Raw genomic sequence first — 27,698 nt, 5'->3', positions numbered from 1 at the left:
GGGGCATGGAGATTGCCTGCTCTCTTGAAGGCTGCTTCTGGCTAGGGAATGCCATAGAGTCTTAGCCCCTACATGATAGGCTGCTGCTATCCAGGAGTATGGAGGATGGGTAATAGAGGCTACTCCCCTCCCTAAAGTCTCCCCGCATCTGAAAACAGACTGCTCCCATCCTAACCCTTACCCTCCCACCTAACTTGAAGGCCAAAACTGCTGGTGTTGGGCTGAAGAGAGCCTTCCCCAATAGGTAGGAGGGAGGTTGGGGAGAAGTGCCAATATGCACTATGTATATTTAAGGTGTAATTTTCTGGCCAGTGATAAAGCAACTCTGGAGCAGTTCAAGGGCATCATACCTGACAAGTTATTTGTGTTCATCTGTTCAGCCAAAACGGCCTTCAGCTTCCTGATCTCGTCCTGATACTCCCTCAGCAGGGCATCTTTGGGATCCTCATTGATACGGGGCTTGTTCTTGATGTTCTTTGCCCGGTTGGCGTAGCGCAAAGTGCTGAGGCTCTCATCGTAGTTGTTATCAGCAGGAGACAGGCAGGCCACCATGAGGGTCTTGGTGTTTCCCCCGAGGGAGTCCTGCAGCAACCGGGTCAGCTTTGAGTCTCGATAGGGGATGTGTTTGCACCTGCCATCTACCAGGGCTGAGATGACATTGCCCAGAGCTGAGAGAGAGAGGTTAATTTTGGTGGCCTCTTTGAGACGCTCCCCTGTGGCTCCAGTTTTGGACTGCCTCTCGCTTCCAGCCAGATCCACCAGGTTGAGTTTTGCAGCCCTCAGGTGCTCCTGCCCTCTCTCATCTGCAAGAAAACAATGTGAGATCGGGTTCTTTTAAGAAGAAGCAACTTCACCGGACAAGGACCAGGCCTCTTGCCCTTAGGCATCGCATTTCAATTTGAGCCACAGACTTTGTATGTACATAGGCCCCAATTCAGCAGAGCACATATACACATTCATAACTTCAAACACAGGCGTAAGTCCCATTGAAATCATGTGCTTACCTATTTTGCTGAATCAGGGCCTTGGTTCCCAGAATACCCAGCAAAACTTCTTGAGCTGATTTAGGTTCAGATCCCATGAGCACTCTCAACTCCCATAGGCTTCAGGGGAAGATGAGGGTACTCAGCACCTTGCAGGATCAGACCCTTACCTTGTATAGGTTATTTCATACAAACTATGTCCTGCATGATGTTTCATGGAGTTAAATTATAACTGCCAGACAGAGAGAGAGAAATGAAAGGGGTGGAGATATGGGAGAATGGAAATGAGAGTCAAGAGTCCATGGGGTAGGAATTCAGCAAGGCCGGAAGAAACATGTGGCAGTACAAGCAGCAGAGGATGTGAATGGCCAGAGAGGAGGATCAGTTCAATTGGACTACAGTGAAAGGCTTGGGGGATTCAGGAAGCCTGGAAGCGATATTTAGTTCAATTTCTAGCCTACGGCTTCTCTCTAGGCCTGAATCAAAGCTACCTCAGTGTATGGTGATGCTCATAGGGCTGCCTGTGGTGCACAGATACAAGTTTGTTTCCCCTCATGTCATAAATATAAAGGGAAGGGTAAACCCCTTTGAAATCCCTCCTGGCCAGGGGAAAGCTCCTCTCACCTGTAAAGGGTTAAGAAGCTAAAGGTAACCTCGCTGGCACCTGACCAAAATGACCAATGAGGAGACAAGATACTTTCAAAAGCTGGGAGGAGGGAGAGAAACAAAGGGTCTGTGTGTCTGTCTATATGCTGGTTTCTGCCGGGGATAGACCAGGAATGGAGTCTTAGAACCTTTAGTAAGTAATCTAGCTAGGTATGTGTTAGATTATGATTTCTTTAAATGGCTGAGAAAAGAATTGTGCTGAATAGAATAACTATTTCTGTCTGTGTATCTTTTTTGTAACTTAAGGTTTTGCCTAGAGGGGTTCTCTATGTTTTGAATCTAATTACCCTGTAAGGTATCTACCATCCTGATTTTACAGGGGGGATTTCTTTATTTCTGTTTACTTCTATTTCTATTAAAAGTCTTCTTGTAAGAAAACTGAATGCTTTTTCATTGTTCTCAGATCCAAGGGTTTGGGTCTGTGGTCACCTATGCAAATTGGTGAGGCTTTTTATCCAACATTTTCCTGGAAAGGGGGGGTGCAAGTGTTGGGAGGATTGTTCATTGTTCTTAAGATCCAAGGGTCTGGGTCTGTAGTCACCTAGGCAAATTGGTGAGGCTTTTTACCAAACCTTGTCCAGAAAGTGGGGTGCAAGGTTTTGGGAAGTAATTTGGGGGGAAAGACGTGTCCAAACAGCTCTTCCCCAGTAACCAGTATTTGTTTGGTGGTGGTAGCGGCCAATCCAAGGACAAAGGGTGGAATATTTTGTACCTTGGGGAAGTTTTGACCTAAGCTGGAAAAGAGAAGCTTAGGAGCTTTTTCATGCAGGTCCCCACATCTGTACCCTAGCGTTCAGAGTGGGGAAGGAACCTTGACATTGGACTACAGTGAAAGGCTTGGGGGATTCAGGAAGCCTGGAAGCGATATTTAGTTCAATTTCCAGCCTACGGCTTCTCTCTAGGCCTGAATCAAAGCTACCTCAGTGTATGGTGATGCTCATAGGGCTGCCTGTGGTGCACAGATATAAGTTTGTTTCCCCTCACCAGGGAAATAAACCCTATCAAGACGTCACCATGTGGGTTCCTGGCATCCCAAGAGGGGCTGCAAACACTCTCCAAGGTTCAGGTCTTACTGCCTAGAAGCTGGTGAAATGACTCAGCAGGAGGAGAGATGGGCACTGTCAATGTCTGCTCTTCCTCAATGGACAATTGGGAATAGAAGCAGAAAACAAGAAAACTCCCCAGATTGGGATTCAGCTCAGCCCCCTGAGCCTGGGTGAGGAGCCTGACCTTCCTAAAAGGATTCTGCCCCTTTGCCTCTGAAGCAACCAATTTACAGCTCTCCCCCTGAGTACCACTGCATGAGAAAGCCAAGAGATGAGCTTGTTTACCAGGGACCAGGAAGAGACGCTCCCCTCTGTAACATTTCCTTCCTGCCCTTCACCCCACGATAATGCTAAGTGTTATGGGCTCAGGAAGGAATTCCCCCCACGTCCATGTATTCTGGGTTTTTTTTGACGGGGGTCTCCTTCCTCTAAAGCTTCAGAAATGTCCATGGCTAGAGGTGGGACAGTGGACAGGGTGGGCCAGGCTCTGAGGTGGCACCGAGCATTCTCTCTCAGGTGCATGGCCGGCCAGTTTTCGTCACCTGCTCAGGGTCTAACTGATCACCATATGTGGGGTTGGGAGGGAATTTCCCCCTGGGTGAGACTGGCAGTAACCTAGGTGTTCCTTTGCATTATGTGGGTGCGGGTCATTTGCCAGCATTATCTGGGTATATCTCACTTAATCATTTCCCTGCCATTGCAGGGCTTCAGGCACTGGTGTAGCTCAGTGCCTACTAATCTCTGCCTGTGGCACAGTACAGGCCAGTCTCCTGTGGCTGTAATAATTTGGTCTAATTTCAGTTGATGGGTTTAGTGTGCTGGTGCCAAGTGGTGTTGAGGGCCTGTGATATACAGTTCAGAGGAGATGATCTGGTGATCCTTTCTGGCCTTAAACTCTAGGACTATCCTCATGACTGAGAAAAACGGCAAGCAGTTCCTGGCTTTGCTGCCAGTCTGGCCAGGGGGATTTCTCTCCAATGTGAGCTGCTCCTTCCCCATCCAGGGAGCAGGCATGCTGCCCACCCCTGCTAACTAAGGACTGAAGGATAAATGTCAGGGTGAAAACCTGGCCCCAAGGACTTCCGTGGAGCCACAATTTCACCCCAAAACTCCAAGGTGCTCTGATTCATTAGGGGTGCATTGAACCATTTGACTCTCATTCTCTCAGCACCTTCATAAATTACCCCACTCTCGGGGGTATACAGAGCACTCTGAGCCAGAAGGAAGGTGTTTTTAAAGGTATGCATTTGTCCCTTTTTCAAGTGGCTCACTAGGTGGAAAACAACTGACCTAGTCCCTCCCTAAGCCCCAGTCTACCAGTCAGCATCTGAGGTGCTAGACAAGTAGCAAATGCTCATTCAGTGAACTAAGGAAAATAAAATAAAAGGAAAGTGATTCTCCAGTGAATAAAAAGTAGGCTACAAAGTCAGACTTTGCAAACTCTACCTATGGTAGACAATGTGGCCCCCATTATCACAATATCTCAGCACCTCACGATCTTTCATGGATTCATCTTCACACCCATGAAGCTGAGCAGGGCTAGTATCCCCACTGTAGAGATGGGGAACTGTGGCCCAGAGAGACTAAGTGACCTGTCAAAGGTCACATACAGAGTCTGTGATGGAGCTGACAATTGAATCCAGGTCTCCCATGTGCCAGGAACCACTCTAAGTGTTGGATCATTCTTCATTTCAAACATCCCATTCCCTGCTATTCCCAGCCATCACAAACCCAGGTTTACGAGTAAAACTGGCCACAAGCCTCTAGAACAGCATGAGGCTGACAATGGAGTGTATCAAGGGTTCGACAGGGTGAGCACTATTCTGATGGCCCCATCAATATCTGCAAAATCTAAACTTTTTCTAGCCATTATGGTTGTGAAGAAAACCTTCCAAATGTCAACGAAGCATAAACTGATGCACTCTGTGAAAGCTGAGTTCTCAGCGAGATAGACAGAAACAATAACTCCAAGTTAACTGCCTATTCATCACAATGGGGTGTTGACACTGAACCCTAATGATTATGACAAAGCACTGCTAGCTATTTAATCACTGATCATTCTAGCAGAAACATCTGGCAGCTCAGGGATTGTGGATGGAGAAAATGGGTGGAGTTTGAATATAGTACCACCCCTTCTTACTGTCCTTTCTGAGCCCTGGGGCAAATGGACACTCTGAAGAGTGGGGGTTTTCCAGCTTAGGTAAGTAGCAACTGGCAATTAAAATTTAAGTAGTTGTTTTGGCTCCTGCCAGTAATTGTACCCAAGGAGCTTGTTTGTTTCAATCAATACAACTACTGGGTTAGTTTCCATGGTGTAATAAGTCCCCAGACGCTTGCTAAAATGCCTGCAAGCAGGTTGGAAAGTCAGGCTGCAACTGTCTAATTCTCTTCTAGTCCATCAACTAATTCTGGCAGCAGAAGCATGAGACAAGTCTAAAACTTCTTTCCTCCTACAAAATCAAGGGGGAAAACACCTGTTCCTCTGAATGCTCAGAGAGGACCAATGGGAAGGGACCTGTGTATTTCATAAATCTGCAGCCACAGAATTTGCCACTGAATCTACTATTTGCTGCATATTTGCACTCTGGAATCTAAATGTGCATTAAAAAGTCTTTGTAGACCTCATGGTTGTGAAGGGAATCTTAAAAATATGAACTGTAAGTAAGTGATGCTGTGTTTCTTCCCAAGACTGCAGATAGCTTGATCTTCCCCATTCATCTTAACGGGGTGTCCAATCTGAAACCTGAAGATGACAGTTAAAATGTCAACTTTGTTAACTATTTGACTGATGGTCATTTTAGTAGAAACATCCAGCTAATGTGCTTATTCTACAATCCCAAACTTGCTCCCAAACTCAGACTCTCCAATATTGAGCTGCCAAAACATCATGTTTCACCCCCCCCGCCACCTCCTCCGTCTTCTACTATGCAGCTCTGGATTGTAAATAACAAATCTTGAGGCATAAAAACTGAAAACATGAGCAAAGTGTAAAACAAATTTAATTTAATTTCAAAATAAATAGCAGAGGCCACTGTACTGTTTGGAATATGACTGTCATGTTAAAGCCAGTAAAAACATCCAATCTCAAATGTCAATGAAACTGATGCAGAATTTCCAGTCTGCTGCACTACAGCACTGCAAAATCCAGAGACACTGAAACAGAATTTAGGCCCAGCTTGTCATGGAACGCATGGGGCTTCCCCAATAAGTTAATGAAATGACAGCCATTCTCACCCTGCTCATTTGGGCTACAAAAACAGAGGTGCTACTTTTTGAAAGCCTCTAAACAAGATAAATAATTCCAATTTAGAGTGAAACCCAAGCCCTACCTGGAACACAAGAGGAGTGTAAGCATTTTACTTTTGATTCTTAGGCTAACATCAGGATTTGAGGGTCCCACATTATAGAAGCTGGTGAAGCAGGACCTAGTTCAGCAAATCAAAGCACGATTAACACCCATGTTATCAGCTAATTGGGTTATTCTGAGGGTCACTCCTCATTCCCCCATTTTTAGTAAATGTTTGGTGAGTAAATTCTCTATTCATGGAAGTGAGGGACTATCAGCAGCATCTGTGATTACAGTTGGAAGACACTGTGCAAGTTTCCCATGAATGGAGAACAGATAAATGAAATAAAGCCAGACTTTTAGCACTCTCAGCAGAGGCCAAGGACTGAATGGAGCATGGGAGACTGAACTCCACTCTCACTCCTAGAGGTGACCCTTCCAAGTCCAGGTTCAGACACACTGGCATGGTGATATCTGGGGGCAACTTGCCCTGTTGCTAGCCATACTTTATTGAGTAAAGAAAGTCCAGTGGCTAGAAGCTGAAATCGTGAAAATCCAAACTGTAAATAAAATGCACATTTTGTGGACAGTGAAAGTAATTCACCACTGGACTAGATTACCTAGAGATTCTCTTTCCCTGGGATCTTTAACTGAGATTAGATACCTGTCTAAAATATATGCTGTAGTTCAATCAAAATTTAGTAGGTTCAATGCAGGAATCACTGGATGAAGTTCTCTGGCCTCTGTTAAGCAGCAGGTCAGACTAGTTAGAGGTGTACAGGAATACAGCAGTGGAGTACCCATAAGGACAAACCATCTCAAAGAACTCAAGTCACAGAAAGGTAAGTAACTTCTCCTCCATGTCCAGTAAAGGCAGGACAAGAAGAATGGTCTTTTTTGGTCTTGCCTCAGGACAGGGAGCTGGACTTGATGACCTCTCGAGGTCCTGTCCAACCCTACATTTCTATGATTCTGATTCTATGATAATAATGGTTCCTTCCAGTCTTACAATCTATGAATTTCAAGTGCAAGTGTGGCCTTCAGGCACCAGAGCTGTCAGCCTGGCACCTTTCAACAGCATCAAATAAGGATTTTAGAAGACAAAGAAAAACAGAGGGAAATACGCTCCCAAACAATGTGTAGGACACTTGTCCCCCTCACCCCATGGGTGAGCAAGGGAAAAGACGTTTAAAAAATACTCAGTCACGCTGCACTGCCGTGAATGCTGGTGCCCAGGCACAGCTCTCACTCTAGACCTAAAATCATTCAAGACCAGAACTGGGCAAAATATTTTCAGCAAATAGTAGATCTGTAGATTCACCGGAAAATGTATTTTTCAAGGGCTCTGAAACCGTTTGCAAATTTTGGTCCAATTTAACAAATAGCTTTGGCTGGAAAAAAACAGACAACAAAATTTTTGAAAATGTCAAAATATCTTAGAGAAAATCAAATCAAAATGTTTTGAAAACGTCCATTTGAACAGACTTTCAAAACATTTGGACCCACCTGGAATGTTTTCAGTTTTTGTTTTGGCGAGAAAAACCAAAAAACATTCAGTTTCCTTTAGAAACAAACCAATGTTTTCCCCACCGATATTGTAGTTCAGCAATAGAATAGAAAATCTATTATTTGCTCAGCTGTATTCAAGAGCCAGTTTTTATTCTGGGATTATCCACCAGATTGCACAGGCTGGTTCTATGCTCAGTCTCCCAAAGGCCTGACCCAGGAATCTGGCACCTACCTACAGCATAGATCTCCATGTTGATGGTGAAGATGGAGTGGGAGCGGGAAGAATCCTTGTTCATCAGGGTGTAGCCCACCGCTCGGTTTCTCCAACCCGTCTCCATGATGCGCTCACACTGGGCCACGCTGTGCACGGTGTGCAGCGAGAGTCCTTTCACATACACCCCTTTCTCTGAGTGCTCCTTCAGCTGCAAGCAGGAAGAGCACAACACAATGATCAGAATGTTCCCTTAAGAACATAAGAACGGCCCTACTGGGTCAGACCAAAGGTCCATCTAGCCCTGTATCCTGTCTTTCAACAGTGGCCAGTGCCAGGTGCCGAGAGGGAATGAACAGAACAGGTAATCATCAAGTGATCCATCTCCTGTCGCTCATTCCCAGCTTCTGGCAAACAAAGGGTCACCATTCCTGCCCAATCTTTCTGGCCTTAAAATCTATGAATCCATGAACACAGGTTACAGCAGGACCACTAGACTCTGAAACACCACAGACCACTCTGGAAACTTTCCAGGACCCCGAGGGCTGCATGTGCTTTGCATGTGAAAGGAAGAAAAGGCAGTTATGTGCATAATGGGACACTACAGCAAAAATCTCATTGCCAGCTACAGAACAGCACACTGAAGCAACTCCTGAGGGGTGCTGTGCACCTGCTGAGCACCCACATCTCCCATCAACTTGGAGGGGAGCCACAGGTGCACCATGCTCAGTAGGTGCTCAGCTATTCTCAGGTTTCAGAGTAACAGCCGTGTTAGTCTGTCTTTGCAAAAAGAAAAGGAGTACTTGTGGCACCTTAGAGACTAACCAATTTGTTTGAGCATGAGCTTTCGTGAGCTACAGCTCACTTCATCGGATGCATACCGTGGAAACTGCAGTAGACATTATATACACACAGAGACCATGAAACAATACCCCCTCCCACCCCACTGTCCTGCTGGTAATAGCTTATCTAAAGTGATCATCAAGTTGGGCTGTTCTCAGGCTTTGGCCCACCCCACTACACAGCTGTAATGCAACAGGCAGCTGTATTTGTTTGTAACTAGGAAACAAATTATTTCTGAAGTATGAATAAAAGTACAAAAACATTTCATGGTTCTATATACAACTGAAACTAAAGTCAAGAGTTTATTGCTTAGCTCAGGCATCTCCAGTGTCACATGGTGCCCAGCTCCCCTACTCTGAGCCGCCCCATAGCTGCGTCTTCACCTTCAAACATTAAAAAGATATGTAAAGTTTTTCATCTGACCTAGCTAATCGCTCATGTGTCTCTGGTTATAGGGAGTTTACTACATTGAGGGTTTGTCTTCACTACCGTGCTGCAGCGGTGCGATGTAGCACATCTGGTAAAGATGCATTATGTTGACAGGAGAGTACTTTCCCATCGACGTAATTACTCCATCTCAACGAGAGGCAGAAGCTATGTCGGTGGGAGAGCGTCTCACGGTGACATAGCGCAGTGTACATACAAATTTAAGTCAATGTAACTTACGTTGCTCAGGGGGGAGAAGGGGGTTCACACCCCTAAGCGACATAACTTGCATTGACGTAAGTGGTAGTGTAGACAAGCCCTGAGCCGCAGTAGTGAGGGATACTGATATTAGGTGCTTTACTGATCCCCTCTGCACCACATGGGCATCTCCATGGTACTGGCTAAACTCTCAAAGTCCTGCCCATCATGTTCAGGACAAGTATAAAATCTCGGAGTCAGTTTTTTCTTTGGTGACTCCAAAGTCCTGTTCTGGAGAAAGATATCACCACACATTAAATCTCTAATAGACTCCTCCCAGTAATTCAAATTCCCACAGAGGGGACTTTTAATAAAAGATGTTAATAAAGTACATGGTTTTTCTTTTATAGCCTTGAGTGATCCATCAAAACCATCACAGGAAAAAGTGATCAGGATAGCCCACCAGGATCACAAACACCACTTAGGCTCCATCCTCATTGGGACTTTAAAATGTATTTGAAATCATTTGCAAACAGTTATGGCCAACATCATTTGTGTTGACAACTAGGACCCTATCCACACCACAAAATAACTCAGTCAGGGGGACCAAGCTACAACATGGTTGTCCTGATGTGATTTCAAACATGTGACAGATGTTAATGCACTGCTGGAAAGCACTCTGACACTACTGTGATAAATGCACTACAAGAACCTATCTAGAATAGAACAGAATCAGGTTATGAGAGAGTTAAAAGTTGTAGTGCAGATAGGACCTTAGTCATGTTCCCTAACCAAGCTAAAGCCTTGGGCTGCCCCGGGTTAATCCAGTTACAGGATCAGGGTTAGGTCAATCTATACTATAGCTTTTAACTGAGACATATGATAAGCAGGTGACCGGGATGGTTCAAGTTAGGAGTGCTGTGGAGGCTTAGTCCCTGGCGAAGACTTCTCCAATGTCCATCTCCGATCAACTGAAGGAATGGCACTGCCTTACATGAGAGGAAGCAGTACTTAGCCACTAGGGTGGAAAAAGGACATTTCACTCGCTTCAACTGAGTGTGATGTCTTCTTAGCAGAGCTCAGTGAGGCCCGTTCTCTGCAGGGCTTTATTTAATGGCAAGTGACTGTGAGTCCCTAGTGTGCAGGGATGGCCAGGAGTCACCGACATTAAAAGCAAACAAATACAATTAATAATACTAATGGGATTGCAGAAGAGGAACATGTAGGGCTGCAGGGGGCAAAAGATCTGCCTAGACTTTGTGTCTCCACAGGACACTGACTCGCTTAATTACTCTGTAGAAGCAGCTACAGCCAGCAGCTGTCGCTAGTGGTGACTGAGTTACCATGGAAACAGTTCTGCCCAAGTGCTGCCGTGCCTGTGCCAACTGCAGTCATCATGGAAACCAATGTCATTATTGATGTGGAACAAAAAGCAGGAATGTTCAGGAGGCTCTTTCTAAAATAGTGAACCCTCAAAACACATACACGCTCTCTGCAGAGCGAGGAAATGGGGACCCATCAGGGACTTCACCTCTGTAGGGCCAGGCACATGCTAAAGTTCTGTCACTGTTTCAACATTTCTGTGCAGCAGATTGCACTAGTACCTTGGTTTTCCTTATACTGACAATCTTGCTGGCATGTAAATTAGAAGAGAAGACATGCAGCTCCCCACAAGAATGCATGGGAAGGGCAGAGATTTGCAAAGCTATTGTAAGGCAAATTCTTTGATTGTAAAACAACAATCAATAGAATTATTAATTGTATTAATTTTACCATACTATATCTTTGAAACTTTCTGCCTTTCCCAGGCATTCCAATGGGGAGTTGTACCTCTGCAGTATCCTGTCAATAAAGGATCAGCCATTCTTAGAGATAATGAGATCATCCACAGTCCTATTAGATCAGATTAAAAATGGATAAGGGACAGAAACCCTCCTGCTTCAGTGCATAAACCAGATACTAACTTATGGGCATCAGGAAGAAACTTCCCCTATGGGCAGGCTATTCCATAATGGTCCATTGAGGACTTCTTGCACCTTCCTCTGAAGCATCTGGAACTGGCCAATGTCAGATAGGACTTGCCACATGACATTGGACAAGATCAATGGTCCATCCAGTTAGGTGTCCGATGTCCCTAACTAGTCATAACCTTCCAGGCCCCTCCAAATCCCATCTCTGGCTCCCCTCTCCTTCCACGTTGAACAATTCAGCCTCACTTTCAGGGTTTTGCACAATCCCTCTTATCCTTACATTTCTGCTTTCATTACATCTTTCCCCTTCCCTTCCCTATGATCTTGTGTATCCTCTCTCCTGACCCCTTCTTTCCATGCTTCCACTTTCAGCATCCTAACTCCTTTCATGCCTCCCTGTAAGTTGAGGCAGATTCCCATCTCCTGGCCCAAAGCTGGGACCTTGGGTCCAGTCCTGCAGCCCTTACACATACTGGCTAATTGACAGACCTCAGCAAGTTCTTCTAAATGGGGACTCATCATGCAATTGGAGCCTTTCTCATGGGCTTCACACAGAGATCTGTTCTTGGTCCAACGCTAGTCAATATCTTTATCAATGAAATGGAAGAAAAAGTCACTGCTGGTAAAGTTTGCACACAAAAATTGGTGGAATGACAAATAATGATAAGATCAGTTCTACAGAGCGATTTTTTAAACCCAGGACCAGGAGCTGCCACTCCACCATGGCTCTGGCCAAGTCCAGTGGCTACCAGCCAGGACTCCACCTAAAGCATCCCCTTTAAAAAGGAAAATGCATGCGTGCATGCACACACCCCTTCCAGAGCCTGGGCTCAGATTTTGTGTGTGTGTGTTGGAAAGGGGATACCATGGTGGTTTTGTAATTAATTTTAAATTGATACCAAAGGTGCCGGGTGGGGGGGGGACGTAGGGATCTGGGGCAAAAATTGGGGACTGGTCCTGCTTTGAGCAGAGGGTTGGACTAGATGCTCTCCCTTCCAACCCTGAGATTCTATGAACCAGTCATAGGCATTCTTTTGTGCATGTTCAGTTAAATTCAAATACATACATAAAACAACAGAAGTAAGTTTGGTCTCGTGAGTTGCATATTCTAACAGCCACCATCAAGAATGAGGAACTTTGAAATCAACTGTGGAGAGCAGCTAAGTCTAACCTTTCATCAGGGTAAACACACATTGATGATAACTTTCAGCATTGATTTGAAGCACACTACTTTCATGTACAATAATGTATTCAAACCTGGGTCTCAAACAACAAAGGAAAGTATGAGATTTGGGGGAATGGGACCAGACTGTAGATAAAACTCACTAAACATAATAAGAACAATTTTTGTCACATCCCAAATGCTTCATGTTTCAGTTTCTGCAAAAACTTTCTGCTGGGTTCTCCCATTTCTATTAGGCACACGTGATAACAGCAGTCAGAGCAAATTCAAGCATATCCTCATTTAGCCATAATGACTTTATGATCTCCTCACCTCCAACTTTTGCTTGGTGTCGGCTCCCAGCAAATCTCTTATGTCTTCATTGTAGATCTCCAGGTAAGAGACTCTCACCAAGAACTTGGTGTTTTCAGCACACTGTACAAAACCAAGAGATTGGATTTTAGGGGAAGTTTTTCAAAAGTGCCTAAGGGAGTTAGACACCTAAACGCCAATTGACTGTCAGTGTCAGTTGGGTGCCTGACCCTCCTTGACATATTTGAAAATACTTAGTCTGCAGATTAACTATTTAGTTCACATTATACGGGACCTTTCAGATTGTACATACTGCTGTACAATACACAGACACTGAGAAGTGTAGACCTAGTGTGGTGGGCTGGTTTACACTGGTAAATACCCAGCATCGAGATGAATATAAACCACTGTATTAAGTAATGTGCGTTAAGACCTTTTAATATTCAGCTTGGAGTAAAAGTATCTTACCCTTCTCTAGCACCTTTCAGCAGAGGGCTTCATAGCACTTTATAAACATTAATAACTTAAGCCTCACAACTTCCTAAGATTTAGGCATTATCCTAGTTTTACTGATACGGAAACTGAGGCCGAGAGAGAAACACTAATTTGCCAAAAGTCACACAGTAAATGTGGTAGAGCTGTAATCAGTACCTAAGCCCCAAATCTCAGGGACTCTGTTGGCCTATTCATATGCCCACTACTGAATCATACATAGCCAATCAGAACTGCATTCAGTGCTCATGTACTCATCATGTGAAGTTCTTGGCAAGTTGACAGGAGGTCTTGTGCTATCTTCCCACCCACAAATTATCAGTAGGAATGGTCTTGTGGCTAAAGCACTGAGGAGGAACTCAAGAGATCAGTTCTATCCCAGCTCAGCGGCAGCCTTCCTTTGTGATCTTGGGGAAGTCATTTCCCTGCTCTGTGCCTCAGTTTCCCCATCTGTAAAATGGGGGATAATACTTCCTTACCTTGCCATAAAGTTGTGTGGCTAAATACATTAATGTTGTGGGGCTCAGATACTATGGTGGTGAATACTGTAGAAAAACCTATTAATAAATAGCTTATAACATATCGACCCAGAGCCTCAAAGATATTTAGGCACCTAACTCCCATTGAAATCAATGAGAATTAGGCACCTAAATACCTTTGAGGATCTGGGCCATAGTCCCTGCTACAGCAGCCATTTCACTTCACTACATACCTGTACGCTCTCAAAAACGTGTTCAAATGCTCTGGGAATTATGCCTTTCTGTGTAGGAGGGTCCACAATGCCCTGCATGGTAAATGACTTCCCACTGCCAGTCTGGCCATAGGCAAAAATGGTGCCATTGTAGCCCTCAGTAACACCCTAGAAATTCAAGAAAAACATAAAGATAATAGCCATTATCTTCATCCTTCACATGTTTTGAATCAAGCTGCTAAGATTCTATTCTATCACCTTGTCATAAATATAAAGGGAAGGGTAAACCCCTTTGAAATCCCTCCTGGCCAGGGGAAAGCTCCTCTCACCTGTAAAGGGTTAAGAAGCTAAAGGTAACCTCGCTGGCACCTGACCAAAATGACCAATGAGGAGACAAGATACTTTCAAAAGCTGGGAGGAGGGAGAGAAACAAAGGGTCTGTGTCTGTCTGTATGCTGATTTCTGCCAGGGATAGACCAGGAATGGAGCCTTAGAACTTTTAGTAAGTAATCTAGCTAGGTATGTGTTAGATTATGATTTCTTTAAATGGCTGAGAAAAGAATTGTGCTGAATAGAATAACTATTTCTGTCTATGTATCTTTTTTGTAACTTAAGGTTTTGCCTAGAGGGGTTCTCTATGTTTTTTAATCTAATTACCCTGTAAGATATCTACCATCCTGATTTTACAGGGGGGGATTTCTTTATTTCTATTTACTTCTATTTTTTTATTAAAAGTCTTCTTGTAAAACACTGAATGTTTTTTCATTGTTCTCAGATCTAAGGGTTTGGGTCTGTAGTCACCTAGGCAAATTGATGAGGCTTTTTACCAAACCTTGTCCAGGAAGTGGGGTGCAAGGTTTTGGGAAGTATTTTGGGGGGAAAGACGCGTCCAAACAGCTCTTCCCCAGTAACCAGTATTAGTTTGGTGGTGGTAGCGGCCAATCCAAGGACGAAGGGTGGAATATTTTGTACCTTGGGGAAGTTTTGACCTAAGCTGGTAAAGATAAGCTTAGGAGGTTTTTCATGCAGGTCCCCACATCTGTACCTTAGAGTTCAGAGTGGGGGAGGAACCTTGACATGGTGGCAGCGATGGGATTAACCTGAAATCATTTTGAGATCCAGTTGAGATTTTTTGAACTAGAAATACAGATTTTAAAAAGGAAATTTTTTTTCCTTTGGAAAGGAAGTCCAGAAAGCAGCTGAAACTGAAAGCAGCTTGTTTTTTCTCTGCTTTGTGGCCAAGCAGAGACAAAAGGGGATTATCTTTGTGAATTGCAGGTTTTCTTCGCCTGGAGGCAGGGTACTTAACTCCTGCAGGGAAATTCACAGTCTTCCAACCCAGAGGTTTTTTTTTTCTTCCTAAAAGTAAATAGGGGGTGTGTGTTCTACCCATTTGCTTTTTCTTTGGGCTGGGTAAGCAGGTTTCCAAGTAGTTGGAGGTTTTTTGCTTTAATTTGGGCCCAGAGCAGAGACAAGGGAATTGTCTTTTTCTGTAGGCTGACAATCACTATCAGAGAATAGGTATTCTATTCCAGCACAGCAAAATTTTACAGCCAAGTTTTGTTTGTTTATTTCTAAACCTCGGGTGTAAAGTTAGCTAAAAACAGAGAGGTTAGAATGACAAAATCTGCAGCTCGACTACAGCTGGAATTAGCCAAATTTCAGGCTGAGGAAAAACAAAGGGAACATGAAAGACAGATAGAACTCATGCGGCTGGAGAAGGAGGTAAAGGAGGCTGCCCACAAGAGGGAAATGGAGGCAAGGAAGCATGTGGAGGAGGAGAAGGAAAAAGAGAGGAAACATGTGGAGGAGGTGGAGAGGATAAAGGCCCAGCAGAATATACCAACAAACCCTAGCAATCCTTCTCCAGGTACCACTTCCCATCCCAGAAAGTTCCCCACCTACAAGGCAGGTGATGATACTGAGGCCTTCTTAGAAAACTTCGAAAGGGCCTGCCTTGGGTACAACATCTCTACTGACCAATACATGGTAGAGCTGAGGCCGCAGCTCAGTGGACCCTTAGCTGAGGTGGCAGCTGAAATGCCTAAAGAACACATGAACAAGTATGAACTGTTTAAATCCAAGGCGAGAGTCAGAATGGGGATAACACCCGAGCAGTCTCGTCGGAGGTTCAGAGCCCTAAGGTGGAAACCAGACATGTCATTTACCCGACATGCCTACCACATTGTGAAACACTGGGATGCCTGGATATCAGGAGCAAGTGTTGAATCTCCAGTAAATTTGCCCTTCCTAATGCAAATGGAACAATTCTTAGAGGGTGTTCCTGAGGAAATAGAAAGATACATCCTAGATGGGAAACCCAAAACTGTAATCGAGACAGGAGAGATTGGAGCCAGATGGGTGGAAGTGGCAGAGAAGAAGAAAACTGGTCGCAGTTGGAGCGGAGACCAGAAGGGACAACCCCAGACCCCACCCTATTACCGGGGGCCGCCCAAAGCCCCACCTACCTCCCAAAGAACCCTCCAGACCCCTTATTGTCCCACCACCCCGTTCTCCAGCAACCCTCCTCGCCCCAGTGACCCGTCAGCTGGACGATGTTTTAAATGTAACGAGCTGGGGCATGTAAAGGCCAACTGCCCCAAGAACCCCAACAGATTACAGTTCATTGCACCGGAATCACACCAGAGGTCCACAGGCCCAGATACCTCCCAGATACCCTTGGAGCAGAGGGAAACTGTGAGTGTGGGCGGGAAGAAGGTCACCGCGTGGAGGGACACCGGAGCACAAGTGTCAGCTATCCATGCTTCCTTAGTGGACCACAATTTAATCAACCCAGAGATCCAAGTGACGATTCAACCCTTCAAGTCCAACTCTTTCAATTTGCCTACAGCCAAGTTGCCTGTCCAGTACAAGGGCTGGTCAGGAATGTGGACTTTTGCAGTCTATGATGATTATCCCATCCCCATGCTGTTGGGGGAAGACTTGGCCAATCATGTGAAGCAGGCCAAGAGGGTGGGAACGGTCACCCGCAGCCAGGCTAAACAAGCCGTGAGGCCTAGCTCTGTTCCGGAAACTTCTATCAGGACCCGGTCAGAGGTGATGGACCCGGACCCCAGGCCAATGTCTGCAACAGCAGTAGTGGATCCAGTCCCAGAGACCCAGACGGAACCAGTCCCAGAACCGGAACCAGCCAAACAACCAACACCAGACCCAGTGTCAGCACTGAATCCAGTACTTGCAACCTCAACACCAGAGGGCCCCATCGACCCTGAACTGGCAGCAGCCGATAACCCGACACAAGAGGCTCAGCCGGAGCCTGAATCCCAACATAGTGCACCAGCGGAGAACGGTTCACAGTCAACAGAAACAGCTCCATCCCCTATATCGCTTCCAGAGGGACCAAGCCTAGGTCCACAATCCAATGAGGGACTGATGTCTCCAGCATCAAGGGAACAGTTCCAGACCGAACAGGAAGCAGATGAAAGCCTCCAGAGAGCTTGGACGGCGGCACGGAGCAACCCACCGCCTCTCAGCTCTTCTAATCGATCCAGGTTTGTTGTAGAAAGAGGACTTTTATACAAGGAAACTCTTTCTGGTGGACACCAGGAAGACTGGCACCCTCAGAGACAGTTGGTAGTTCCAACTAAATACCGGGCCAAGCTCTTGAGCTTAGCCCATGATCACCCTAGTGGCCATGCTGGGGTGAACAGGACCAAAGACCGTTTTGGGGGGGTCATTCCACTTGGAGGGAATGGGCAAGGATGTTTCTACCTATGTCCAGTCTTGTGAGGTGTGCCAAAGAGTGGGAAAACCCCAAGACCAGGTCAAAGCCCCTCTCCAGCCACTCCCCATCATTGAAGTTCCATTTCAGCGAGTAGCTGTGGATATTCTGGGTCCTTTTCCGAAAAAGACAGCCAGAGGAAAGCAGTACATACTGACTTTCATGGATTTTGCCACCCGATGGCCGGAAGCAGTAGCTCTAAGCAACACCAGGGCTAAAAGTGTGTGCCAGGCACTAGCAGACATTTTTGCCAGGGTAGGTTGGCCCTCCGACATCCTCACAGATGCAGGGACTAATTTCCTGGCAGGAACTATGGAAAACCTTTGGGAAGCTCATGGGGTAAATCACTTGGTTGCCACTCCTTACCACCATCAAACAAATGGCACGGTGGAGAAGTTTAATGGAACTTTGGGGGCCATGATACGTAAATTTGTAAATGAGCACTCCAATGATTGGGACCTAGTGTTGCAGCAGTTGCTCTTTGCCTACAGAGCTGTACCACACCCCAGTTTAGGGTTTTCCCCATTTGAACTTGTATATGGCCATGAGGTTAAGGGGCCATTGCAGTTGGTGAAGCAGCAATGGGAGGGATTTACACCTTCTCCAGGAACTAACATTCTGGACTTTGTAACCAACCTACAAAACACCCTCCGAACCTCTTTAGCCCTTGCTAAAGAAAACTTACAGGATGCTCAAAAAGAGCAAAAAGCCTGGTATGATAAACATGCCAGAGAGCGTTCCTTCAAAGTAGGAGACCAGGTCATGGTCTTAAAGGCGCTCCAGGCCCATAAAATGGAAGCATCGTGGGAAGGGCCATTCACGGTCCAGGAGCGCCTGGGAGCTGTTAATTATCTCATAGCATTCCCCACCTCCAACCGAAAGCCTAAGGTGTACCATATTAATTCTCTAAAGCCCTTTTATTCCAGAGAATTAAAGGTTTGTCAGTTTACAGCCCAGGGAGGAGACGATGCTGAGTGGCCTGAAGGTGTCTACTACGAAGGGAAATGTGCTGGTGGTGTGGAAGAGGTGAACCTCTCCATGACCCTTGGGCGTATGCAGCGACAGCAGATCAAGGAGCTGTGCACTAGCTACGAGCCAACGTTCTCAGCCACCCCAGGACTGACTGAACGGGCATACCACTCCATTGACACAGGTAATGCTCACCCAATTAGGGTCCACCCTTACCGAGTTTCTCCTCAAGCTAAAACTGCTATAGAACGGGAGATCCAGGATATGTTACAGATGGGTGTAGATCCGCCCCTCTGAAAGTGCATGGGCATTTCCAGTGGTTCTAGTTCCCAAACCAGATGGGGAAATACGTTTTTGCGTGGACTACCGTAAGCTAAATGCTGTAACTCGCCCAGACAACTATCCAATGCCACGCACAGATGAACTATTAGAGAAACTGGGACGGGCCCAGTTCATCTCTACCTTGGACTTAACCAAGGGGTACTGGCAGGTACCGCTAGATGAATCTGCCAAGGAAAGGGCAGCCTTCACCACACATCTTGGGCTGTATGAATTTAATGTACTCCCTTTCGGGCTGCGAAATGCACGCGCCACTTTCCAAAGACTTGTAGATAGTCTCCTAGCGGGATTAGGAGACTATGCAGTCGCCTACCTTGACGATGTGGCCATATTTTCGGATTCCTGGGCAGACCACCTGGAACATCTACAAAAAGTCCTTGAGCGCATAAGGGAGGCAGGACTAACTGTTAAGGCTAAGAAGTGTCAAATAGGCCTAAACAGAGTGACTTACCTTGGACACCAGGTGGGTCAAGGAACTATCAGCCCCTCCAGGCCAAAGTGGATGCTATCCAAAAGTGGCCTGTCCCAAAGTCAAAGAAACAGGTTCAATCCTTCTTAGGCTTGGCCGGTTATTACAAACGATTTGTACCGCACTACAGCCAAATCGCCACCCCACTGACAGACCTAACCAAAAAGAAACAGCCAAATGCTGTTCAGTGGACCGAAAAGTGTCAGAAGGCCTTTAACAAGCTTAAAGCGACACTCATGTCTGACCCTGTACTAAGGGCCCCAGACTTTGACAAACCGTTCCTAGTAACCACAGATGCGTCCGAGCGTGGTGTGGGAGCAGTTTTAATGCAGAAAGGACCTGATCAAGAATTCCACCCTGTAGTGTTTCTCAGCAAAAAACTGTCTGAGAGGGAAAGCAACTGGTCAGTCACTGAAAAAGAATGTTACGCCATTGTCTACGCTCTGGAAAAGCTACACCCATATGTTTGGGGACGGCATTTCCACCTGCAAACCGACCATGCTGCACTGAAGTGGCTTCACACCATCAAGGAAACTAACAAAAAACTTCTTCGGTGGAGTTAAGCTCTCCAAGATTTTGATTTCGACATCCAACACATCTCAGGAGCTTCTAACAAAGTGGCTGATGCACTCTCCCGTGAAAGTTTCCCAGAATCAACTGGTTAAAATCGTCCTTGAGATGTGGAAAATATTGTTAGTCTTTATGTACTTGGTAGTATATTTAGAGATGCATGTGTCTTATTAACTCTGTTTTTCCTAGAGCTCCAGGAAGAAATCCCAGCCAGTGTTTCACCCTAGCTGAGATTTGGGGGGCGTGTCATAAATATAAAGGGAAGAGTAAACCCCTTTGAAATCCCTCCTGGTCAGGGGAAAGCTCCTCTCACCTGTAAAGGGTTAAGAAGCTAAAGGTAACCTTGCTGGCACCTGACCAAAATGACCAATGAGGAGACAAGATACTTTCAAAAGCTGGGAAGAGGGAGAGAAACAAAGGGTCTGTGTGTCTGTCTATATGCTGGTTTCTACTGGGGATAGACCAGGAATGGAGTCTTAGAACTTTTAGTAAGTAATCTAGCTAGGTATGTGTTAGATCATGATTTCTTTAAATGGCTGAGAAAAGAATTGTGCTGAATAGAATAACTATTTCTGTCTGTGTATCTTTTTTGTAACTTAAAGTTTTGCCTAGAGGGGTTCTCTATGTTTTTTAATCTAATTACCCTGTAAGATATCTACCATCCTGATTTTACAGGGGGGGATTCTTTATTTCTATTTACTTCTATTTTTATTAAAAGTCTTCTTGTAAGAAAACTGAATGCTTTTTCATTGTTCTCAGATCCAAGGGTTTGGGTCTGTAGTCACCTAGGCAAATTGATGAGGCTTTTTACCAAACCTTGTCCAGGAAGTGGGGTGCAAGGTTTTGGGAAGTATTTTGGGGGGAAAGACGCGTCCAAACAGCTCTTCCCCAGTAACCAGTATTAGTTTGGTGGTGGTAGCGGCCAATCCAAGGACGACGGTTGGAATATTTTGTACCTTGGGGAAGTTTTGACCTAAACTGGTAAAGATAAGCTTAGGAGGTTTTTCATGCCTAACAGTGATTTTATGGGGAAGAAGAGAAACTGCAGGGTGAGCAAAGAAATTGCTACGCCATCTGTAGGTGGATGGAACGCAAGCACCTGAGCAGGAATTTTGAATTTCTTCTGGAAAGTCCCATGGGATCTTTAATCTCTACAAACCAAGGACTTGGTTTTACAGCTCATCCAAAACCCAAAAAAATAAAAAGAATGGAAAACCTGAAGCGGAAGAAAAGTAGGGGCAAAAGACAAGCTTCTTAGCTCAGGCCATAGACTAAGAGAATAAAATAAAATACATTTCACTCCTGTATAAATGCGCTGGTTTCTCTCAAACCCCAGGGGCTGACAGAACACAGATGGTCAAAACAGGAAGGGCCAATTGATTATAGGATAGAAAATTAGGATACTTTTGCTGTAGGTCAGAAGATACTCTGAGGACTGGAGAGACAAATGGAACTCCAACTGATTATAAAGTGGCTAAAAGGGAAGTCTTAATCCTAGAATAATGATAAGAATGTTATTTCTCATCTACTCACTCAAAGTCATCCTTTGCAAAGCTGGCTAAAGGAGGGAGTCACCTTTCCTTCCTTCCTTCATTCCCATCTCAGCAAAACATGAAATAGATATAACTTTACGAATCACCCATTGGGTGATGGATTTTCTGATTTTTAAAAAAACTGAATGCAAGATTCTCCAGATGTGATGGCAATAATAACTAAAGCAGAGAGTTTGAAAAATATGAACCATATACCAATTCACAAGAGACTGAAATATGGTTAGGGAGAGAGGCTGTGAAGAGCTGTAAATGAGGTATGTGGCAAAGCCCTGGTGAATTGCTCAGCCCCCTGCTGTGAAGCCCTCCCAGCCCCCTGCTGATTGAGGTCATTCCCTCCTTTGGCAGCTTCAGAGATGCCTTTGAGTGAGCAGAGGAGAAATACCATGCTAATGTTCTTCGGTTTATTGTAGTGGTTTCCCTGCAATCATTTGAAGTCCTGGTTGTCCCGTCTTCTTCCACTGTTGGGAAGGGGGAAGAGTATTGGACTTTCTACCCAGGTGTTGTAACTGGACACTGCTCAGAGGCTCCATCTTTCATATCGGCCTTTGGCTAGTAGGTGTTTGATACATGTAAAAGTACCATGCTCTCAGCAAATTTGCAGATGATACTAAACTAGGAGGAGTGGTAGATACGCTGGAGAGCAGGGATAGGATACAGAGGGACCTAGACAAATTGGAGGATTGGGCCAAAAGAAATCTGATGAGGTTCAACAAGGATAAGTGCAGGGTCCTGCACTTAGGACGGAAGAACCCAATGCACCACTACAGACTAGGGACCAAATGGCTAGGCAGCAGTTCTGCGGAAAAGGACCTAGGGGTGACAGTGGACGAGAAGCTGGATATGAGTCAACAGTGTGCCCTTGTTGCCAAGAAGGCCAATGGCATTTTGGGATGTATAAGTAGAGGCATAGCCAGCAGATCGAGGGACGTGATCGTTCCCCTCTATTCGACATTGGTGAGGCCTCATCTGGAGTACTGTGTCCAGTTTTGGGCCGCGCACTACAAGGAGGATGTGGAAAAATTGGAGAGAGTCTAGCGAAGGGCAACAAAAATGATTAGGGGTCTGGAACACATGACTTATGAGGAGAGGCTGAGGGAACTGGGATTGTTTAGTCTGCAGAAGAGAAGAATGAGGGGGATTTGATAGCTGCTTTCAACTAACTGAGAGGTAGATCCAAAGAGGATGGTTCTAGACTATTCTCAGTGGTAGAAGAGGACAGGACAAGGAGTAATGGTCTCAAGTTGCAGTGGGGGAGGTTTAGGTTGGATATTAGGAAAAACTTTTTCACTAGGAGCGTGGTGAAACACTGGAATGCGTTACCTAGGGAGGAGGTAGAATCTCCTTCCTTTGAGGTTTTTAAGGTCAGGCTTGACAGAGCTCTGGCTGGGATGATTTAGTTGGGGATTGGTCCTGCTTTGAGCAGGGGGTTGGACTAGATGACCTCCTGAGGTCCCTTCCAACCCTGATATTCTACGATTCTATGATTCTATGACAATTTTCAAATCAAGATTGAATTTTTTTCTAAAAAATCTGCTATAGAAATTATTTTGGGGAAGTTTCATGGCCTTTGTTATACAGGAGGTCAGACTAGATGACCCCAATGGTCCCTTCTGGCTTTCAACTCTATGAATCAAGGAGGCATTGCTGCATGAGGTCACATTCAGCGGGTTTTCTTCATAACCATAAAGATTAAAACTTTGTAGGATTTTCTAAAGGAAGTTTAAACTCTGCAGTAATTGATGAAAAGGCCTTTCTTGCCATTGCCAATCTCCCAAGTCACCCATTCTCCATGGAGAGCCTCTGTGGCTCATAGATTACTTTTGGCCTCACTCACCTCCACCAGCGGATAGGCAATTTCATTGTAGATCTGTTCAGTGTTGTGGCCCTCATAATATGCCCCATCAAAGGTGAACTGCTTTGGGGGCTCATCAGTGGCCCCAGGGTTCTGGATGAAGCACTGGCCCCGGGTGCTGTCCATGCTGACCACGGCCTTGCAGCTGAGCGCCTTCTCTCGCTCATTCATGGGCCGGCAGCGCACAATGACCTTCACCGCCTCCGAGGCCATGTCCGAACTCATGGTACAACTCTGCCACCTGCAGAGGAGCTTTCAATGGTGCTGGACGGTTGGAGCGAGCCTGGTTCAGGGGCCACGATCCCAGCTCACCCCAGTGGGGAGGCAGGGACTGGGGGAGGCAGCATCAGAAGGGCAGGGGCAGCTTCGTATGGTGCTGGAGAGACCCTGGCATGGGGGGAAAACACTCATTCACGCCAGTGGGGTGGCAGGGACTGTGTGAGGCAGTGGCAGGAGTGTGGGAAGTGCAGGGGCAGTTTTTATGGCATAGGAGAGCTGGGGCAAGCCTGGCACTGCGGTGGGGGGTGTTATCCCTACTCACACCCGGGGGTGGCAGGGACTATGTGAGGCAGTGTGTCAAGGGCAGGGGCAGTTTCTATGGCGCTGGAGAGCTGGGGCGAGCCTGGCACGGGGTGCAGGGGGGGGGGGTTGGCAGGGACCGTGTGAGGCAGCGGCAGGAGTGGGGAAGGGGGGGCAGTTTCTATGGCGCTGGAGAGCTGGGGCGAGCCTGGCACGGGGTGCGGGGGGGGGGGTTGGCAGGGACCGTGTGAGGCAGCGGCAGGAGTGGGGAAGGGGGGGCAGTTTCTATGGCGCTGGAGAGCTGGGGCGAGCCTGGCACGGGGTGCGGGGGGGGGGTTGGCAGGGACCGTGTGAGGCAGCGGCAGGAGTGGGGAAGGGGGGGCAGTTTCTATGGCGCTGGAGAGCTGGGGCGAGCCTGGCACGGGGTGGGGGGGGGGGGTTGGCAGGGACCGTGTGAGGCAGCGGCAGGAGTGGGGAAGGGGGGGCAGTTTCTATGGTGCTGGAGAGCTGGGGCGAGCAGGGAGGCGAGGCAGTGGCAGGAGGGGGCGAGCCTGGCTCCCCGGCCCCACGCCGGCTCGAAGGGCGCCAAGCAGTGGGCGGGCAGGGGGCAGCTGTCCACCCTGGCCGGGGCCCCGCCCGCTAGGGGGCGCGAGGCGGCTGCGGCGGCGCCGGGCTGGGGGGCGGGACTGCCCGCAGCGGGGGCGAGCCGGGCGGAGCCGACCTGGACCAGGCCAGAGCCGGGCCGCCGGGCAGGGCAGCAGCGCCGAGCTCCGCTCCCAGCCCCCGCCGCGGCGTTCGCCGTTACCAAGGGGACCAGGGAGCGTCGCGCAACGGTGCCCCGAACTCTCTGCCGCAAGAGGCCGGGCGAGGGAGCGTCACCCAATTCCCATCCCCGCTCTCTGCCGAAATACCGCTGCAGGCCCCTGGTCTGGCTGAGCGGAGCCGCCCCCCGGGCTCTGTGGGGGCGGGGGCGGAGTGAGGGGCTTCTCCAGGGAATGTCGCAGCCTCTAGCTGTGGGGTGCAGGGCACAGGGAGGCCCAGTGCAGGGAGCTGGGTGGCAGTGGCCAGCATAAGGGGCAGGTGCTGCAGGTGGAAGGGCGCTGCACCCCCTCAGGGTGGTGGGTGAAGTCTGGCTTGTCTAGGCTATTTGTGGGCTAGGAGGCCACAACTCCAATTAAAGAGCTGCAGGGACAGCCCAGGCCACTTCCCTCCTGCCCTGCTGGGAGCAGTCAGCACTCCAGCGCCCTGGGAGCGAGCACCCCCCTGTACCAGCGATGGCCTGGCCAGGGCAAGCTGTCATATGGGGAGGGCTAGCTTTAGCCACACTCCTGTTGTGATGGCATAGAGGAACTTTCCTTCTATATGCTGAAGGGCACGTGGTGCAGAGCCAACTCTGGATTTTGCAGAGGAAACTCTCAGGAACTGAGGGGAGGACTTGGTGGAATACAGATGTTCCCCTGCTCTAATCCAGATTCTGCCATTTGAATGCTGCAGATCAGAGATGGGAGGCTTGAAGGTTCTGGGGGAGCACGTTGCAAAGCCATCACATGCTGCTGCAGCTTCAGAGACATTGCCTTTCTCCCCTGCGCCTTCCAATGGTGGAAAGAATCTGACCCTTGGATTGGAGTTTCTGCCTAGGTCCTACATTCCTACATGTAACACCTCGGGACCTGGTTGTCCTTGATATGTTATTCTGAGCCTGGTGAAGACTCACCCCGGACTACAGCAGCAATGGCTGCAGAGGCTCAGGATGCCGCTTCCCAGAATGCCTTTTTGCCACAGATCTGCCCCTCCTCTTACTCCTGAGGCTCTGCCCCCCCGGCCAGGGCGGAAGCAGAAGCTGGAGCCTGGCCTGGGGTAAGAGTGGCCCAGGGAGCCTGGGCAGCTGTGGGGAGCCATGAACCCTCCACCTCTCTGAGCAGCGGGTCCGGGGGGGGGGGTGGAGACATGGGCTGGAGTGGCTGCTCTTGGGGGCCCCCTGCCCCAGGCAGATGGAGGGGCCTGGGCTCCCCTTCCTGGCTCCAGCTTCTGGGGGGCGGGGCCTCAGTGGGAACAGGCGGGGCCATGGAGGGGACAGGGCCTCGTGGCTCCCCAACTATTAGGAAGACTCTGTCACCCCTGCCCGGAGCGCAGGGCAGAGACAGAACACGCTGGAAGCTACTGCCACAGCCAATCAGAAGCCAGAACTCAGAGACAAAGAGTTTGGCTACATTTGGAGAAGCATTGCAGCCTGGGAGGTGCCCCTTCAACTTCCCATTGTTCCCCAAGGGAGACTGCAATCCCTGTTGGTGGCTACTGAGTCACTGACGTGTGTCAGCCCAGCACAGACCAGCAGCCTAGAGACAGAGGAGCGACTTCTGGTCCGGCTACTGAGCCAGCTGAATTGTCCATTGGACTCCAGAGCAGGGAGCCTCAGCACCATCCTACCCTTTTACAGTGAAGACCTTGTGAGAAACCCCATGCTTGTTTGTTTTGCTTGTGAATTTTAAGATGGCTAACAAGTACAGCGTGGCATCACCCACGGGTGAAAGTAACTTAAAAATCTTACTGATATGGGGGCCTGGCTCTCGGCCCCTAGAAGGGGCAGGGCCTTGGGCAGAAAGGGGTGGCACTGGGGGTCAGGCTCCCCCAGCCAGCCCTTCAGCGCTGCCTGGCACATGCCGCCCGGGGCTCCGGCGGCGATTTAAAGGGCCTGGGGCTTTGGCCACTGCTGCGGTAGCGGTGACTATAAGCCCTGGGCCCTTTTAAATCACCAGATCCCGGAGCAGCTGTCCCTTCCCCCACCTCGGCAGGCCTGGGGGTGGGGTGGGGGCAAAAGGGGCGGCAGTAGCGCTTTAACATCGGTTGAGAACGGACCTGTCCCGGCAGCCACTTCTTACCGGTACACCGTACCAGCCCACTTTCACCTCTGGCATCACCCCACGCAGAACTGATCTCAATTCCCATTCTGCCTAGGCAGGGGCTGGGAGGAAGCTAGGGGAATTGGGCCCCTCAGAAAAGCTGGGAGAAGGAGGATTTAAGGTAAGGTTGATGGTTTAGTGTTATAATTTTTCCTGGTCTTCCCATAGTCTCTATCCTTTGTTCCCTGTACTTAATAAATCTCCCCTCCTTCTTGTATTGCTACTTTGGGGATTGTGATAGTGATGCTATCCCTTGGGTACTGTACTACACTCCTAGCAAACTATTTTGTAGTAAACATCTCCCAAGGGACAGCACCCCTTGTATCCCAGGTACTAGCAGAGGTCCTCCTTGGCTGGAGACATGAGATGCCAAGAGAAAGAATCCAGGACCCAGACCCCTGGGGGAGAGGCCACTCCAAGCAGCAGGCAAAAGGGAGAAGGCTTGAGCCACAGCTTGGGTGAAGGACTATGTGCAGTAACACATCTTTGCACAGTGCAATGCTGTGGTGCACTGGAGATGTCTTGCAAGATTCTCTGCTTCTGCCGGGAGGCCATCCTGCTATTAGCAGTGTATTGTGCTCATGAACTAATCTCACTCAACAGTATTACTCTTTTAGAATTCCTTTCAGAGTGGATCCTGCATGTGGTGACCCATCCTACCGTCCACAGGGCCTTGGCCTAGGGAACTCCCAAGGGTTGGGTTCCTCAACCACAGGCCAGGGAGGGGAGGGCAGCCTAGAGCTGTAGCAACCTATTGTAGTGGGAGAGGGGGCTGTACCAGTGAGATGGCCTGCATCTTGGAAGTAGGGGAGGGATTAGCCTCTGGGCTGGAGAGTAGCTGAGCTTCCGGGGGATGGGGGTGCCATTCAGACTCCAAAATGGCAAATAACATGAAGAGAAGGTTGTTTGACAAGGCATTTTCCCCATAAAGCCTTGTTGACTGGTATTAGTTCCCATCCTTTCATTCTTTATCAGTTGAATCCCATGTCT

At 47.8% G+C, this 27,698-nt stretch overlaps 1 protein-coding gene across 5 annotated transcripts in view; it reads right to left on the bottom strand.

Annotated features, from left to right (window-relative positions):
* KIF17 (kinesin family member 17) overlaps positions 1-23,910 on the bottom strand; it is a 45,046-nt gene extending 21,136 nt beyond the window's left edge. For all 5 annotated transcript variants that reach the window (XM_084651839.1, XM_084651842.1, XM_084651841.1 and 2 more), the window contains exons 1-5: positions 23,272-23,910; positions 13,817-13,963; positions 12,634-12,735; positions 7,723-7,912; positions 351-803 (exon numbers count right to left, since the gene is read on the bottom strand). In XM_084651839.1, coding sequence (XP_084507965.1) covers positions 351-803; positions 7,723-7,912; positions 12,634-12,735; positions 13,817-13,963; positions 23,272-23,514 — 1,135 coding nt within the window. In that variant the 5' untranslated portion in view covers positions 23,515-23,910. The remainder of the gene's footprint in view (positions 1-350; positions 804-7,722; positions 7,913-12,633; positions 12,736-13,816; positions 13,964-23,271) is intronic.
* Positions 23,911-27,698: the final 3,788 nt, after the last annotated feature.

This window comes from Lepidochelys olivacea, assembly GCF_965140295.1.
Source record: "Lepidochelys olivacea isolate rLepOli2 genome assembly, chromosome: 18".
Taxonomy (NCBI): Eukaryota; Metazoa; Chordata; order Testudines; family Cheloniidae; genus Lepidochelys; species Lepidochelys olivacea.
Note: the sequence above shows the minus strand (reverse complement) of the source record. Positions and strands in the feature narration are given on the sequence as shown.